General features: G+C 34.5%; 1 protein-coding gene across 3 annotated transcripts in view; it reads right to left on the bottom strand.

The window, feature by feature from the left end:
• Window positions 1-19,656, bottom strand: part of Adamts19 (ADAM metallopeptidase with thrombospondin type 1 motif, 19) — a 232,925-nt gene that overhangs the window by 58,238 nt on the left and 155,031 nt on the right. For all 3 annotated transcript variants that reach the window (XM_005380553.2, XM_005380554.2, XM_005380555.2), the window contains 3 exons: window positions 17,914-18,041; window positions 14,117-14,237; window positions 7,451-7,531 (listed from right to left, as the gene is read on the bottom strand). In XM_005380553.2, coding sequence (XP_005380610.1) covers window positions 7,451-7,531; window positions 14,117-14,237; window positions 17,914-18,041 — 330 coding nt within the window. The remainder of the gene's footprint in view (window positions 1-7,450; window positions 7,532-14,116; window positions 14,238-17,913; window positions 18,042-19,656) is intronic.

Raw genomic sequence — 19,656 nt, 5'->3', positions numbered from 1 at the left:
ATATTTTTTATGGTTTGTATTTCCCTAATGTAGCTTTCCATTCTATGATGTTTAATATTTGTGAATCCTACGTTTTACATGTGCCTCTTTTGAAGATCATATATCAGATTATTTTTAAAATTGAATGCAACAGTTTTTGTCATTTAACTAAAGATTCTGGGCCCTTCAGTATTTATTAAAATTGTGGATATATTTTTATATGTTGATATTGTCTTATTTTTCCCAACTTGCTCTATATTTTCTTTATTTTTTCCTATTTTGTGTTGTATCAATAATTTAAATGTCACTACTAAAAATTTTGGCTTTTAAAAAAATGTACTTACTGTTTTACAGTATTGTTTCTCCTTCTTAAAGATATCTTTCATATGTTTAAATATTCATTATAATTATTTTTATATTTTCTGTACATGAAACATTTACATATCTGATTTTGTTCTCTGTTTTGCTCACGTATCTATTTCTTTTGGTGTTTCCTGAAATTTTTCATTGCAATTAAATTATATTTGTTGACGGTCATAGACATTTTTTGAGTTCTGATTTGAAGATGTGTTCTCACACAAAGGATTTGTATTTCTGTATGCCAGTCACATCTGTGTTTATATTAAAGTAAATGTTACCTTGAGGGTTTGAGACTTCACCGTTAGGGTAAATTTCTGCTGTAAATCCGTATGTGGGGTTGTTTTACAATAAAAATTCTCTAAAAAATTGAACTGTTATCTGCTCCTCATAGTAACAGTAATATGGACACATTTCTTTCCTTTCTCCTTTTATAATACAAATGCATTTCTATCTCTCCATCACATTGAGCACCAATGTAGTGCTTTAGACGTCTGCTTCCTTCTGTGGTCTTCTATTAGAGCTCCCAAGGGCTATTTGGCTTGGTTGTCTGTCCCCAGAATCTTTTCTGCTCCAAATCTAAACTTGGTTATTAGCATTAAGGCTAAAGTTGTGTGTCAACTCAGCCTAATACTCTGGCTTCCTGTTTTCACTTTGCATTTGGCATCTGAGGCTCCTTAACTTCTTTCCACCTCAGAGGGGTTCTGGATCGAACACTTGTGTCCTTGTGACATTCATATGTTGAAGCTCTACCCCCTAATGTGATGCTTTTAGGAAAGGGGTCATTGCAAGGTAAACGGATTGGATGAGGTCATGAAGGTAGAGTCCTCATAAATGAGATTACTGTTCTCATAAGTGTCCCAGGAGAGCTTTCTTCCTCTTTTTCCACCACGTAAGGACACAGCTAGAAGTTGGTAGTGTGCAACCCAAAAAAGGGCTGTCACCAGACCCTGACCATGTCTCTACCCTGATCTCAGACTTCTAACTTCCAAACCTGTGAGAAATAAACTTCAGCTGTGAATAAGTCAGTCAATTTATGTCACTCAGATGCTGTATTATAGCATCCTGAAGTGATTAAAATAAGGGATAAAATGTTAAAATTTTTCCATGCATTTTGTTTATTTTAATTATTTTTAATAGGATTTTAATATATAGTGTGTTCTACACAAAATTGTAGGGAAGGTAAGTTTGCTCACATGTCTTATTTTAGCATTGTGAAAAATATCCCAAGCTATAATTATGTTGTAAAGATATAACATATGATGCCTCCATGTTAGACCTTTTGATAACAAAATAATAATGCCACAATCTTGAGAAAAGCAGATAATAATTGCAGATAAAATATAGTCCAAATACAAAAGGTATTGGGGGCAATCCAGTGTCTCCTAGGAAATCACAGAGAGTTTGATGAAGACAAATTAATTTAAGAATGATCAGTGTGCCAAGGTTTTATTTTCATTCCTTTTTGCTAAAGCGATTTCAGAAACTTTCCAGCAACTTCCTTCCAATACCAAAAGGAACCTTTAGGAAGTATGATTTATGTGTCTCCTTTTGCTAAGTCATTCAGCTTCAAATTTAGGATTCTAACACTGTTTCCTTCCTTTGTTATCTAAACTTGTCACTCACCCATTTGTCCTCTATCAGTAAATGGCACCACTACTTGCCAGTAACTTAGAAGTCATCTTTGACTCTTTGTCCTCTCTCAACATTTATGTCCACTTTTCAACAAGTTCTATGCATTCAGTCTTTTCAATGTCTTTGGAAACCACTGGGTTTTACCCATTCTTATACTCTTAATTGGTTTAAACCACTTGTCTCTTTTCCACCATTCTTGTATTCTTCTGCTAATCCATCAGGATATTTATTTTCACTAGTTGAGTGAATAAGGAAAGGTTGTAGGCTCTTGAAAAAACACAGTAACATATTAGTATTTTCAACATTGATGTAATGTCTCCAGAAACATTTATGTTGTTTAGGAACATAGATGCTATTTCTTCATATAAATTAAAAGCCCTGCTAATCTAGACCTATAGCTAAGCACAGAGACTACTACCTATAATTTAAAGCAGGCACTTGAAAACAAGAATGCAGACCCTTACAGAGAGGAAAGGGGTTCACCTGGGAGACAGAAGCTAAGAGAGAGGTGTATCAAGGGATTTAAAAGTAATCCAGATATGTTCTGTGCACAAACCAGTTCCTCAAAATGAACATAACCATTCTGTTTTCCAAGCATGCACTAAAAACAAGATAGAAATGGAACACAAACTTTAAGTTAAAAGGTCCTTTAACAACAAAAAGTAGGGATTTATGTGTAGAGATCTACAAGAAAAGAAGATAGCATTAGCAAAACTGGAGGTTGCAACCATAGAACAAGACACGCATTCCAGGATTTACACCCTAAATTAGTTCTATATATAAATTTATCACATTAATTCAAACTGGGAAGGAAATACAATGTGGGGAAATTTTAAGGAAAATGTGTCAAATGGGGACTTGCACTTTAAAAATCACGAAGGTTGCATGTAAGTCAATGGTTTTAAAAGGAGAAAACAAAGTGGCAGCATGGCTTGCCACAGAAGAACACAGATGCCATTGCAAATGTCTTGGGTTCGAATCCAGGACCACAGCTCTTTCGATGTGTGACCTTGGGTAAGGAACACAGGCTTTCTGTTCTTTCATTCTCTGATTCTTAAAATGGGGCAATCAGTTGTGCTTACTTCACAGAGGTGTTCTGAGAGTTGATTTAATAGATGTGCATAATATGCTGCCCTAAACCAGCCTTAGACCAGTGTGTTAGCAAGCCATGAGCAAATAATGAAATTCAGTAAGTAATGAGTGCTAGGAAGGAGGTAAAGCACGACTACTTGAGAAGGAGAGGCTCGGCTGGAAGTTACGGGGTGGAGAAAAGGAAAGAGATCACTTAATCATTTGCAGTGATTTGCTGACAGCCTGCACCAGGGTGGGAAGGAAAGTAAGGAGTAGAGGAGGACTCTCACTTCTGGTGTAAATAACTGGATGGAAATGAGAGACAACGCCAGGCTGAAAACAAGTTCTGTGCAAGAGGTTGGTACAGTTAATGATTACTTGTTTGATCAATCTTGTACATCTCTATTTGTTTTTCTGAGAAATCACTTTGAAGATATCAACAAGTAATACAATAACCATGGTTAATTCCTTACAACTTTGTCTGTAACTCTGTGTGGCTTGTATTGTTCTTATGGTATTTAGCAAATGGATGTTTGTTTGTTAATATGCTTTTCTTCTTATACTTTTTAAAATAAAAAAATGAGACACAAAAAGAGATTGGTGTTCATAAAAATGCATGAAATACAAAATATCTCCTCTTAGCACAATGGGATGAAGTCAGAAAATAATAATAGAAGGAAATTTGGAAAATTCTCAAATTTGTAGATATTAAAGACCACACTCTCAAACATCTAATATATCTAAGAAAAAAAAACAAGAGAAATTAGAGAATATCTCAAGACAAATGAATTAGACAACAACACATAGAAGCTTATGGGACACATAAATAGTGTTAAGGGGGAAATGTACACCTTTAAACACACTAAAATGAAATTAAACTAAGACTTTACAATTTGGAGATTAATAAAAGAATAAAATGAACCCCAAATGATCAGATGTGAGAAAATAATCAAGACTAGAGAAAAGATCGATAAATATCAATAAACTTGACAGACTTTTAGCTTCATTTAAAGAGAGAAGGTGGAGACAATATTGAATTTACTAAATTCAGAAATGAAAGTGGGATATTAGAAAGAATGCTACAGAAACAGAAATGGATTTTAAAGGAGTACCAAGATCAAATACATGACAACAAATTGGATGACTTGAATAAAATGAACCATTGCCCAGAAATACAAAGCATACCAAAGACTGAATCACAAAATTCGAAATCCTAAATAAACCTATAACTAGTAAGGGAATTTAATAAGTAATAAAAATTCAAATAAAAGCCCTGGACCTGACAGTATTTTTGTGTATTGTGTTAGGTATGGGGACAGCTTTATTTTAGAGACAGTATATGTTCAATTTTCCTAGCATCATTTCATGAAAAAACAAAACAAAACAAAACACTGTCCTTTAACTGCATGGTCTTGATATCCATGTTAAAATAATTATATATGTAAACATCTATTTCTGGGCTTTCTCTTCTATTTCATTGATCTGTATGTATGTCTTTATGCCATGCTGTTGTGATTACTTTAACCTGGTAGTATGTTCTGAAACTAGCAAATGTGAATCCTACAACATTATTCTTCTTCAACATTGGCTTGACTATCCAGCCCTTAAAAGGATGAAGTTTTATAATTTTAGAAAAAAAATGTTATTGTGATATGAATGCATTTAATGGCACTGAGTTCACTGAACTTTACACTTTAAAACATTCAGATGTTAAAATCCATATTATATATATTTTGCTCAAATAAAAACTTTATTGAGGGGGAAATATCCATGTCTCAATCCCTGGAACCTATTAATACAAAAGATGGCACCTTCCTCCGTGTGTGGACACAGAAAAATGTGCCATCTATGAATCCGGTAATGCGCCCTCACTACTGTCCAACCATCAGTGCCCTTATCTTGGACATTTCAGCCTTTTGTGTCGTATGCTATGAACTATCTAGTCTACGGTATTTTACTATATCGGGTGCACATATGAAGATAGTTACGTATTTTTAAAAAAGTGTTGCAGATAGTAAAGATGTTGATGTAGGAAGATTTTCCTGGATTATCCAAGAGGGCCCTAATGTAATCTTATGTGTCTTTATAAGAAGGCCAGCAAGGCTGACTGGAGCACAGAAGAAAAGGCAATAGCATCGTGCAGTAGATACTGAAGTGACGGGAGCAAGAACAAAGAAATACTGGTAGCCACCAGAAGCTTTAGGAAACAAAGATTAAATGTTCCCTGGAATCTCCAAGGCTGATGCAGCCCTGAAAACAAAAAACAAAAAACAAAAAACAAAAAACAAAAAACAAAAAACAAAAAACTTTGTTTTGGGGTTTGTGAAACAGACTGTGGATCTCTGGCCTCCAGAGCTATGAGGAACACATTTATCTTGATGGCTTTAAATAGCCCAGCTTGTGATAATTGTTACAAAATTCACCTGACTCCGGTACAGTGACTTCTACCAAGGTAGAGAAAATTAAGGGAGAATCAAGTTCAGCATAGCATGGAAATCACATTTTTGAGCTGCAATTTGTACTTTGGGTTCATTATCTCTGAAATACCTATGCAACATTGGATAACTTACATCAAATAAACATGTAAGATAGCAGAGTGATATAAGTTTCCCCGGGGACAGAGAATAGCAGAGAAAAGAGGAGGCTTCAGGTCTGCACCTTACTACCTGGGAACATCTGTAGATTTTGGAGAGATTGAGGGCCCAAGAAAGGAGACCATCCAATGATGGAAGGAGCTACATGCTATCATTGCAGCTGAAAGAATTATTTAATGAAGTAAGAAGCAGTCGATGTGCTTTTACAGGCCAAGTGGCATGCGAATACTGCCTTTGTCACAAGGGAAAGCATTTTCTGACCTTGAAAAGGGCAATAACTGTACAGTGAGATGGAAAACAAAACTTTATTGATTGAAGAGACTGAGAAATAAGGAACTGGAGGGAGGTACCATGGAGCTATAACATTTGTGCAACTTGCTGATTTACTTAGGCATAGGGGTCAGGTTCCCAAAACTTAAAACATGATCTAAAATTTTATAGAATTGGGGAAATTCCACTTGAAAAATGTGTATTTCTAGCATGGAAAAAAATCCCTATATATATTAGTCAATTATCTGTTATTAAATAAATCTATTGACATTATCTAGTAGCCAGTGTCGTCAAACACTGAGTGTTATTATTTTAATTTGAATTTGGACATCTCAGATGATCTAATTGTACTTAAAATGCATTTACAAACCATTATGGTAAATTTTGTCAAATTTATATATTGGTAATAGGAAACCAATGAGTATATCAGATAAAAGAATTTGTTTTGCTATCTCTTTTCCTCAACTAGAAAGCAAATAGTCATAAAAATATTTTAACCAAGTGTGAATTATTTTTGACATTACAAAGTAAAAAGAATTATGTAAGAGATTGTTTTCCATGTATAAAGTGTTTCTCCACTGGGATATTTATTGCTCATTTGAGGAAGAATACGAAGGGCATGATTTTTCTAAAGAAGCAATACTTTCAGTGCTTGTTAAGAAAAAAAAGATATTTGGCCCATGCCTGTAATCAGCACTCAGAAGGCTGAGGCAGGAGGACTGCTGTGAGTTTGAGTCCAGCCTGGGCTACAAGTGAAACCCTGTCTCAAAAGAGAAAACAAGATGATGTGAATAAAAGATTTAAATTCTTAAAGAATAGTTATTCCCTGGCTTAACATGATAATATCTGGTCTATGTATATATGGCTGTTGTGACTACAAAGTTCATGACTTAGATTGAAATGATACATAAGCTAGTATACTTTTAATACTTAGTATTTTCTCAATATATTTTAAAATTATTAGCTTACTTAAAGTATCAAATAGCCAATACATCCTTTCTACCAGCAATACTCAAAATTTTAAAACTACTTTCTTCATAGGTGAATTTTCTTGAAGTGAAGCAAGACAAAGAATCCTTTGACATTACAAGATCAGATCCCTTAACTATGGAGAATATTTCTAAACACAAGATTTCCTAATTCTAAAATAATCATCATTAAAAATAAACATTTATGCATTTACACATTCAATGAACATATATACATATTTGTGCACATATGTGTATAGATAGGAAGTAAATGTACCAGTGGAATATATATTTAGAATAAAACATACCAAAATGAGAAGTTTTCTTTCATTAATCGTAGGCTAACATGTGGAAGCAATTTATATTCCCCCAAAACATAGGCAACCAGATTGCTTTTGCTCCTAGGAAATCCCTGAGAGAGAAGGAAAGAAATTCCTCCTCGTTATGACAAGAAGTGCTTCCTGCGAAGTTCAAACGTGAAACTAGAAACAGACTGATTTTCTTGTCATCACGGAACTGTCAGGGCAAGGAGATGGGCTTGTACTTGGCCCGTCTCTGCATCTGTAACGTGGTTACCTAAATAGCTATGTGCAGGCTTTTCCTCCACAACTTTGATTCTTCTCGCTCCAGTGGGTATCACCAGCACTTCTATGTAGCCTGTAAGAGTCAATGAAATAAGAAATAAATCCACAGTTCTTACAAAATCTCTTTTCTTAATTGACTTGCCCCCCACTTTGGATTTGGTTATTGCTATATTTCTATCCCTATGGAAAGAAAAGTTGTTATGTATAAATAAAAGCTGTCCTGATTCCAAGCAAAGAAGATTCTTAGAAACATGCTGAGCTCTACTGAAGGCAGATGGGAAAGTGTATTTTATATAGAAAAGTTCTGTTCACCTTAAGAATTGTGAAAAGAGGAAAAGTCTAATGGGTGAGCCTACTTAGAAACACAGTAGATTGTGGGCTACAGCAAATAACCTCAGATTTTGCTATGGGAACTCCTCTAAGCCAGAGTGTGCAGAGGAGGAAACACAGCTGGGGAGAATACAGCTGGCCTGGACCAGTCTCTGGAGCAGATTAATATAGGAGAGGAGAATCTGAGCATTCCCAGGAGGAGATTAGCCAAAGATTTTGAAACTGGAGCCAGAGACAAATAAGTGTAAGGTTGCACCTAGTCATCTGGTGTCTCTTTTCCAAGCATTAGACAACTAAATGCAAGAAAACAGCAGGTGTTTCTCAGGAAAGGTTTTCCAGTACAGGTTAGGGACATAAGGCTTGAAGTAAAATAAGATCATAAGATAAGGTAGAAGAAGATGAGAGCATGTGCAGGAAAAGTAAAGATCAAGGTTTCATTTAGTGCAGAAGGAGACACAAAGCAGGTGTCTACTTTTAGCTGAATGCTTATGTTTTACACTTATATTAAATAACTCAATATGCTTCTTATTGTTTCTCTGTATATCTACATATCTAAAAAAAGCCTGATTTAAGGTTTTAACAAATCACAAGAGCTAATTCTAGAGTGGGTTCTCATTTTTAATTACTCAAATTCCTGAAAATGTTTGACTATTTGTCCTACATCGAAAGACTGAATATACCCCACCTGGTGGCAGTGGCTGGAAATAGAAGCATAGGAATTTAGAATCATAATTTCCATTCAAGAATGAAGAATGTTCCTTATATAATTAATCATCATCAAGTTACACATTTAATTAATCATAAGGCATTTAATTAATCACTGAGGTACACACTACATGAACACCATAGGCAACAATGAAAACAGAAACACTGTTGGTGGGTATCTGTATTAGAAGTAAGGTAAGATGGTCTCTGCCTCAATAAGTTTATAATTAATTTGGAAAGACAAGTAATAAATATCTAATGTAAATATAGTTAAGTAAAACTGGAAAATTAAGTTAAAAGATAGCATAAGACAATATAGTTAAATTCCCACTAAAGAATATAAACTAGGGTTGTTAAAGCCACCTCCCCGCTTTTCTGATCACATTCTACTCAAAGACTCTCTATTCATCTTTTTTTTTTGTTTGTTTTTTGTTTTTTTTTTTGGTTTTTCTCCGGTACCAGGAACCGAACTCACGACCTTGCACTTGCCAGGCAGGCGCTTTTGCCGCTGAGCTAAATCCCCAGCCCCTTCTATTCATCTTAATTACTAAGGTAGATTTTATGATTCAGAGGTGAAAACCATCCATGCAAATTAGAAAACATTTCACAAAGATGTAAATAGATGAATGGTCTTTGTAGAATGTACAAAGTGTGATAGCATACGGATACAGAAAAATAAATTCAGATAAATTCATTATGAGTAAAGAAGAATATAGATAAATGGTGTTAGTAGCCCTTGAATAATTCTGTAGTGTGTGGATGTGCAAAAGGGTAGTTCTAGTGGTGTTTAAATAAATGGATCCATTTAGAGCTACTGAATTTGGTAAGGATTATGGTAATTAGATTCTTATTTTGAGGTGTAAAAGCAATATGAAAGATTAACAGGGTTACAGTTCTGAATGTCAATGGCAGGAGGGTAATATTAAGATCCAGGATGAGAGGCTAAGGTAGAACATCCAGAAGACATTGTGGAGAAACCAAAACTCTGAACTGGGTAAATGAGAGGAAGGGGAGAAATAAATATTGAACACAATGGTTCAGTATTATTGACTTGAGGATGGAGCCATCACTTACAGAAACATGGAACTTAAGAGATAATTATCTTGTTTTTACACTCTGCTAACAACGTGGTATAACATGCCAGTAAAACACGTTGAGCCAGAGCTCTGGAATATCCGGAACTCTGAAGAGTGGTCAGGTTATTGATATACCTTTGTATTATGTCATTGCAGAAGCAGTATGTAAGTGGTGGATTTAAATTACCAGGGAGAAAATTGAACGAAAAAGAGAAGTCAAGGTCTTGACCTCCATGACTGTCACGTCTTTTTAAACATAGAGAACTCAAATAAATAAGAATATAAGACTGAAAAGGAAGTTGTGAGAAGGAGGAAATCTGGCCTCTTTGCGTAAGGAGATCACATGGATGAGCTATCTTAAAATCGGCAGGTGTAAGCTGTGTCAAAAGCTGTAGAGACACCAAAGAGAAAGCCATGGAGAGTCCACAGGATATCAAAGTCAGGTTGACCTGTGGGCAAGCACATCCAGTAATGTGTTTGAAGAAGATATTAAATTGCAGGATGTTAAGAAAAGAAGAGCAGACAGAAGAGAAGTAGTATGTGTGAGTTCCTGTTTGAATTTAGTAGTAAACTCAGAAGTATACTAAAGTTGCAAAAATAATTATATTTAGGTGTGAAGTTACACAGAGAGCAATTCTTTATTATTCAGCTGGAAGAGATTATAGGACTGCTGAGTCAGACTAATTTTTAAAAAGAGAGTGAGAAAAAATACTAAAGACAGGAAGACAGCCGTAAACTATTTCTGTAAACTATTTGGCCCAATTGAGAAAGTAAGCTTTTTGAAGCAATGAATGCAAAAGTTGGTATTGCATAGCTTAGAATTCGTAACATCTATAATCCTAGGTCTCTGGGAAGCTGAGGCAGAAGGATCTCAACTTTTAGCTCAGCTTGAGCAGACTAAAGACTCAGTGCCATCTTGTCTCAAAATAAAAGCTGAAAAAGATATAGTTCACCGTGAAGGATCTGGGTTCAATACCCAGTACTGCCAAAAAATAGTTGCAATATATAGCCAATGATGTGAATATCATAAATTGGTTCTTAAGTCAGACAGTTTGTTTTGCATAGAGAAATATACTACATTATAACCAAAGATTTCACTCTTTATCAGCTATCTTAAAATGCAAATAGTAATTATCATTTGCATCTACTAACTGGGAAGTAATAATGTGTATTTTCACCAACTGCAATACCTTGGTCCCTGTTATAGTTATTCTACATATATTGTTACATTTAACCATAATGTTAACATTCAAGGTAAAAAAGTTGAGTATTCCTAATTTGTAATGCTCCAAAAAAATACAACAAAACTTTATGAATGTCATGCTAATAGAATTTCAGATTTGGGAACGTTTCAGGTTTTAGATTTTTGAATTGGGGATACTCAACTGGTAAAATCTATGTAAATATTCCAAAACTGAAAAACTTGGAAATCTGGAGCACTTTTGGTATTAAGCAGTGGTGTAAGGGCTACTCAACATACATTGTATTTCTCATTTAAAGGTAAGGAAAAAAAAAATATGTGTTTCAACACAGTACCTAAAGTTTGAAGTAAGATCTCTGTCTAATTCCACTACCTGTCACTATGACCAACAGCCACCATTTCATAAAATAGAACAGACAAGACTGTGGCAACCAGCCACATAAATAAAGTCTCTATGGCTACATCCTTCTATTGCAGGAGAGCATCTTCCTTTTCTTATACTAAGAATAACACATTTTACGCACAGTGTCTTCTGAATGCATACTAATAATTATGTGGCCAAATACATGACTTGCTTTTCTTTAAAAAATTATGGCTCGGTTAGGAAAGTTACACTGAAAGACACAGTAAATGTACTAGGGAAAAAGAAACAGCTCTTCAGTTTATTCTCTAGCTCTAACAAAAATGATTTAGCAATCTTTAAATAGAGCACAGGGACTGAAAACACCCACATGTGTCTGCACGTGTGTTACTCATATAATATATACAGTGTTCATGGCCAAAAAAGCCTGCATATCTTTCAAAAATTCTAAGAAATTCATAAACTATAGGGATAAAATAGTCTCAAGAGAAATGAAAACAACATTCCTTAAGTTACAGATACATGAAGCCCATATTAGAATTAAGAACACAGTTTTTTAAAATTTAAAGTTCTGAATAATGTTTTGCTATTAATTAACTTAAAAGATTTTAACAGATCTCATTATGTTGGCCTTGAGAATATGGCGTTGAGAAAAATAGGCATATTTTTCTCTCATTGTGTTAAAATTTAGCAAAGAATCTAGTAGTCACTATGATACAATCAAACATAAAATTACAAGTGTGATCAGAGCTACATGTTATGGGTATAAGCACATAAGCATCTCTGAAGGGGTCAGAAGTTATAGGAGACAGAGCTTATTCAGAGATCAATTCGCTACAGAACTAGCATTTGTATTGCATTCTGTCCAAGAATTCACTCCTCAAAGCTAAGAGGAAAGAGGCAGAACGTTGCCAGTATAAGATGGTGAGGGAGCAGGGACAATTTGAGCAACTATAAGAAATCAGATGAGATCAGACACATCAGGGTGGCATGGCCGTAGTACTACAATAAATCTAGTGGCTGAAACTTCTTGGAAAGGGAACTTGTGAAATGATATTGGAAAGATACACAGGGCCAACACCATGTAGCACCTTACGGTCTAAGTTATGGATTCTGCTTTCTTCCCTAGGACCAACATGAAACTTTCAGAGTTGTGAGGAAGAGAGCCATATTATCAGTTCAGATATTCTTAATATCTTAGATACCTCAGATGTTTGCTAAATAACAAATGCTGCTGATATAATTTACTTATAGTGAATAAACACAACAGGATATTAGTAAGGCATAAAATCAAAGGGGGTTGAGATAAGTAACTGAGGTGAGAAAGGATGCACATAACTGCAGTTGGAATAAGAAACATCACTGAATTTCTTGTTCTTTATGCACCGTAGAATAATGAAGTGTTATTAAAGTTAAATAAAGAAATCAGTATTTAAGGTATCTCAATATATATTAGTGAGGTACTGCTATGCATATTAACTATGAAAAAATTTCCCTCAAAAATTCTTGTACTTTTATATTTTTTCAGTCTTTCAGATTTTATTTGGGGTCTGCACTGTAAAAGCTTCTCACATCACAATCAGAAGGAGCAGTTTGTTAAAATTACATTTCTTAGCTGAGTGAGAATGTGGGCGAAGTACATCTTTTTAAATGTGTGCGCGCAGATTTTGACATGTGGGACTTATCACCTTCCTCATAGCCTCAGAGATTGAGATTTTTATCTCCAGTTTACCCTGGGCTTTAGCTATTTTTAGTTGCCAAGTTTTGGAGGCTTGCTTACCTTTTATTTTCCTTATGCCTAACCAAAATGTTCCCTTCAATCTTCAGGCTGTATTGGAATTTCTTTTCTAAAGATCTCTTATCTAAAATGAACTCAGTTTTCATTTTTCTTCAAGCATAAAGGTCTTGCTGTTTGTAATAGGATTTACACTTTTATTAGTCTTGGACTTTTTATGTTCTATGTATTTAATCTTTTTTGATTAAGTAAATTTATTGGTAGATTTTAGGTACACACAATGATGACCCTCATCATAGGGAATTTGTACCTGTACATGATATAACTTGTTTCTTTTTATTCCCATTCCACTCCCTTCAGCCCCTCTTTATTTACAAAACTTTGTTTCCATTTTGATTTTTTTAAGACATGAAATAAATTAAAGTGGGAAAAATGTGTGTGGCATGAGCATACTGATGATAACGGTGAATGATAAATGACGGATCAATAGATACACATTCAGGTAAGAAACTAATGGAAACACAGGTAACATTTCTTCTCATCTGCAGTCTGGAAATCAGAGCACAAAGCATTTTTGTCATATAAGTAGATTTCTGAGCCACCGTATTTCAGGGTAGACCCTATCACTTGTTATGAATCTCTTTATATTCACATGCATAGATCATTCATACTTATTTCATTTTCATGCTCCTGATAGTATTTATACATCAGAGAACAAAAAAAGAAAGAATGAAATCTCTGCTAGTCATATATTTGGAAATTTCCCCCACATCATCCAAACCTTCCCTCTCTATATTTCCCAGTATGTTTATTCCCTTGCAATTCAGCAAAAAGCTTAAAAAATTTTTAAAAAGGAAAACGAAAAGCCAACAACCCAAAGACTGATATTCTCAGTTGTTGCTCCAGGCTGTTACAAATAATTATTTTCTGTTAGGTATGCTTTGCATTGGAGAATAAAGTCTTTAGAAACCTGATAACAATAGCCAATGCAAATTAGATTATTCCCTTGCTGCTCTTACTTATTAAATGAACAACAGATGACTTCATGTTTTCATTACTGGGAAAAGAGCTTGTTCGAGTTTCTGGCTTGGATCACATATATTGTATGTCATCAGAAAAAAATCATTCAATACCCATTACAGATATCTTCTGTGGAATCATAACAGTGATTTAGTCAAGTCAAGTTCAATGTAATTTCTGTCCCTAAAGACAAAAGTGGCTATTGATTATGAAAAATAAAGAGCAATTACCTGCTCCTCTGGTGTGATTGAAATCCCCTTTGATGATTTTGCAAGATTTTCCGTTGCCATTGCACACCCCACAATGATCTTCCCTTGCAAGAGATCCTAGTAAACCATCACAACCGACTTTCTGGAAGAAAAAAATGAGAGGACATCACAAGTTAAATTGCTTCTTTTCATTTTTTAAGCAACAAATTTAGGATGAACCTAGTTTCTAAAAACTAAAGGAAAACTAGTGAAATGGAATATTCTCTGGTGCAGACTAATAAAGCAAGCTCATGCCAAATAATCTAATCTGTAAAATGACAAAATTGTAGGATAGTGAGAGTATTTTTCTTATACTGAATAGTAAATAACATCCTAAAGTAATTTGGAAAAACATATTAACAAAATGAAGTTTATATAAATCCTCAAAAATCACATTTCTACTACACATAACATGATTTATCTAATTAATTCTACTCAACATAGAACAGAAATACTTTGTCAATGACTTCACTTCTAAAGCAGTTATAAAACAAATGATAAATATTAAATAGTAGACTTATGGAAAACTGAAAAGAAATATTTAATTTCACTGTAGTTCATAGATAAACTTTTATCCCCATCTATTTTGACTCACAGCACATAAATGTAATACTTTCTCACACATCTAATATAAGAAAATATAAGTATCTGGGAATTAATTTTTATATATTCTTAGGTGAATCCTGTCAATAGGAAATTTCTGAGATAGAATCAATTGATTCTTTTCTAGTGAATAATCTTTATTATCCATTGATGCTCAGAAAGCATAACCATCTTTTTCATGTTGTACATACCCAAAACTTAGAATTCTGCATGTGAGTACTGTCCAAAATAGACGGTAGGCTCACACAATTCCTCCTAATTAAAACTGATTTGGAAGATAAATTGATGATAGTTCATTTAAGGCAAGTTCTAATTATTTTAGAAAAGAATAAAATATTAACTAAAATACAAACTGAAACAAAGTCCTTGCATGTGATTGGTGGTCGTGGTATTGGGGTTGGGGAAGCAATTAAATTAAAAGGTGCAGCTACACAATGAGTATTGTGAGACAACAAAAATCATATAAAAGCTGCATATTATAGTATTCCTTGTGTCAGAGTGCCCGTCAGTGCCAGAGGATGCCAAGCTGTGTATTAATGGGAGCTCTGATCAGCCAGTCAAAGCTTACTCAGGGAGAAACATAGCTTTCTTATACAGAGGCAGCACCACTGGACATACTCAAAACATACTGAAGAGGAAACTAAGAAGGAATCGTGAAAAAATCCCAGTAGTCCTAGTTAAGAATCAATGTGCCCTTACTTTGAAGATGAGGAAAAATCTTAGGGTAGATCTCAAAGTGATTCCAAGAGTTATAACTGTCTATCTTGTCTACCCCTAATTGAAAACAATTAATAGTACTTAAACGATTGATTACTTCTTAGCAGTTTCTCAGTATTTTTCTATCCATGTAGCTAAGATATTACAAACTCTATAAACATAAATAAAAAGGAATACATATCTATAGTATATGCAAGAAGCACATATCTTTAAAATGAAAGTTATACATTGCATAACGGGTAATATTAAGTGTCCGCCTTTATCAAAGTTGCTCATATAAGTCCAAGGACAGAAAATGAACAAGTTTGAAAAGGCATTGCCACCCCAGTGGTGGTAGATCTCACTATCAGTGGTATGCTGGAGGTGTCAGCTAACATGGTGACACAGGCTTGAGTTTTCTGTATTCTTTGAGTCACAGAAACGTCACAGAAAGCTGTTTGAATGCCCTTCATTCACTAAGTTTAGAATTCTATATTCAACTTTGGTATTGTACATTTTGTGACAAAACAAAGTATTCCTAAATTCCCAGTTTACAGACTGCTGTCAGAACAAAAGGCATGTTTTTAATTATACAAAAGACTGAATGAAGAATTTTAATTAAAAAGTCAGAATGCATTCCAGAGAAGTCTAATTTAAGTTCAATCACCGGATTCACATAGCACTTGCACAGAATTTTTGTTGTTATAAATTTAATTGATAGCCGTGGATTGTAGAAGCTCTGGCTCAGACTATACCTTTAAGTAAAAAGCAAATCCATTCAGTCTATTATATTTGGCATATACAGTTAGGGAATAATTTTGGAAAAGTAAATTTATTTAAGACAGATACTAATCAGACAGATTTACATATAATGATGAAATAAAACTAGAAGCTTTGTTTGCTCAACATATAGTTCCGAAAACAAAATATATATGTCTGTTATGTATGTTTTTTTATAGGTAGAAGAAAAATTACATTTCAAATTACTACTGTATTCTGTTAAATAATGAAGGAAATTATTAGCAAACATAAAACTCTTATGCTAATAGCATTACATGATACAGAGCCTTAGATTTTACAGCATGATAGCAAAATACAGACTTGTTAAGCTGCAAAAGCATTTAAATTGCATGATCTCCCAACATCTTTCTCAGAAGTCCATATACATTTATTGGATCATAGATTAATTCACCCATTCCTTATAATTTTTTTTTTCAAATTGTGGTGTCTATATATTTATGCATTTTTCTGAGGCAAAAAATTTCTTTCAATTCTTGGAAAGAATGTACAGCACAAAGCTAATGAGCATTTGTCTAGTAAGTTCACTTTATTTTTTTTTATTTTTATTTTTTTTTTGGTTTTTCTCCGGTACCAGGAACCGAACTCACAACCTTGCGCTTGCCAGGCAGGCGCTTTGCCTCTGAGCTAAATCCCCAGCCCCTAAGTTCACTTTAAAGGTTAATTAATGCATACATATATATTGCATGTACTTTGCCCCAAATTCACAGTTTACTAGTCATTGTTATGGGTTCATTGCTGCTTCACACAGTTACTTCTTTCAGTTTGAAAGGATTTATGTTTTGTCCATTTCTGCAAAGTTTATGAAAAGTCACCTAACAGAGAGGAAACTGCTCTTCCCAAGGTCATGTCCCCTTGTTGGGGCTCCTAGGATCCAAACACGAGTTGATGTGGGGACTAAAATGATGGCCCTCTCACCCCATTGGCGGAACACTGAAGAAACATACCAGTGTAAGAGCTCCGCACAGAGTCAGTGCTCCTCCTTGTGCCCACTCCTGACTCTTTTCACTGATCACACACGCCCATCATGAAAACACTCAGATGAAACTTACTCATCTTTCAGGGGAAGCCAACCTGAGAGTGTCAGAGCTATGACTAGGAAACTCTGAGCTCTAACCGCTTGTATTTCCACCACACTCTTCATACTCACCTTAACAGAAATTCTGCAGATAGATAAAGAACACTCAAATGCATGAAAATAGAAATTATTTTGAGAATGAAAAGAAAATATTTAAATGTTGTAAGAAAGTTAAACATACATTTAAAAATTGATTCAAGTACATTGATAATTAACGAAATGTGCTAATAAGGCTGGCACTTAGGTTTCTGCCTCCTGACTCAGCCTTAGAGATAGGAAGTGGAAAAATGGAGTGCTTGAATTATTGGTTGGGAATATTTTGACATAAAATGGCCCAATTTTATACAAGTAATATGCACATTTAAGGGTCAAAATCTCAGATTCTTTGAGCTAATAGTGGACTTTATGGATTGCCAAGTAAAAACCTTGCATTATGTGGATGAAGAAGTGGAGTTTCAGAGTAGGTAAAACTTGCTCACGATTACAGTCAAGAGTGTACCCACATCTGAATCTTAGTCCAAAGCATTCCCTCACACTTTGAGGCTTTGGGACAGTCCCACGATCTTCCCTCAATATAGAGAGTTTGCCCCATGGAATGTCTTACCTGGCATCTGCCATTTGCACATACGTCTAATCCCTGATGTCCACAAGAAGTTCCATCCATTACTTTTTCTGATAGAAGAATGGGCTGCTCTTTTCCAACAGGAGAGCAAAACAAGGCACATGGTTTTTCTACACAGAGTGGTTTAAAAGAGAAAAATTTTTTTCTAAATATTTTACCTTAAGCTTTGTTTTCATATTGGTTATTAAATAGATATATAATTCAGTGCTAATTGAGTAATGTAACTTTAGAAATGGTTCATACTGAAAGGCAACAATGGGTATTAGACGAGTTGCAGGAAAATGAATGAGTCACTGATGAATAGTAATCTCCTTAAGAAATCCGGCTTCAAATTATTTCCATAAGGTGTTTTTTACTATTTTCTGGCACAAGACCTCTACCAGATGCAAACCAAACATACTACCTGAAAAATGTTTTGCACAACTCAGTTTTTGCTCATAATTTTAGAATAATTTCCTGCTTATCTAAAATACCTATCAGAACTCTATTTTTAAGCCCTGATTAATATTTACTTTATGTATGAAGTCTTTCTTGATGTTTTACTTTGAAATTCCAATAAACTATGCACATGACACTTTCTAATTGAAAGAAACCACTAAAAGGAAAAAGAACGACTAAAGGGAACTACTAAAGGGAAAAAGAACATCTAAGGTGTGTAATTCTGAGATCTTTCATTACTAGGATGCTTCAAAATACAGAACATTCCCATGATAATATTTATCATGATGTTCACCTGCTGATGAGTTCAGATAGGAAGGAAACCCCCTTACTGCTTACTCAGAAATCATGTCAGTGTATATGACATCTGTGTTGAGAACCACTGTTTTAGGGTAAAGATTCTTGCATGGCTGGTAGTCTTCATAAATGCCTCACTGAGCAATAAGGTAGAAGGTTTGGCATTATAACATTTGCCACTTGGGCACAAAGAGGGACAAAATACGCCTCCCAAAAAGAAATCACAGTATTTGGTTAACACCAGAGGAATTTCCAAGCTACATTACTACTCTATTGGCTTTCCAACAGTCAGACCCTGTACTGTTTATTAAGCTTGTATAAATAGAATGGAAAAGAGTTTACAATGTCTGACACTGATCTTCGCTTATGTCTTCAGTAAAGTTCCACGTGTGCTGATGGGATTCTATAAATACCAAATAACAGCCAGAGGCATGGAACAGTGTATCACTTTGCAAAGAGAAGACAGACAACTAAATGAGCCTTCAGAATTGAACATTTCAAGTAGTTTTCACATGTGGCTTCTGAATATTGCTCTGAACAATTTTGAGAAGTTGGAACAAGGTCTTTTAATGTGCATGGCTTTGAAATTTTCCTTTAAGATTCTATTATAAACCACAATAAAACATTTCAGTGTGTTCTCACACCTCAAAATGGGTTAGGTTTAGTCAATGACTGCTTATTGTGTCATATCTTTGGACTTAAAATCAGCTGCTATAATTACAACACTTTAAAACTGGTGTATATGATTCCTTTTCTGGAGTTTTCGTTGAAGAAAAAAACAGATATATGAGTAATGTTTAAAAGAGTTAGTCTCCTAGAAAATTCCACTCACATTCCAAACAAGAAGTTAGATCAAAATTTTTGTATTTTTCCTTTTATAACACATTGTCAATACTCTTTGCTTAATTTAGGTTTACAGATGACATAAACATTTGATACTGATCTTCCTTCTTGAAGTGTACCTTTGAGACTGACATTGTGGTGATCCGT

Source organism: Chinchilla lanigera, unplaced genomic scaffold (genome assembly GCF_000276665.1).
Source record: "Chinchilla lanigera isolate Chin_1 unplaced genomic scaffold, ChiLan1.0 scaffold00014, whole genome shotgun sequence".
Lineage (NCBI taxonomy): Eukaryota > Metazoa > Chordata > Mammalia > Rodentia > Chinchillidae > Chinchilla > Chinchilla lanigera.
This window is presented reverse-complemented; position numbering and strand designations above follow the sequence as displayed.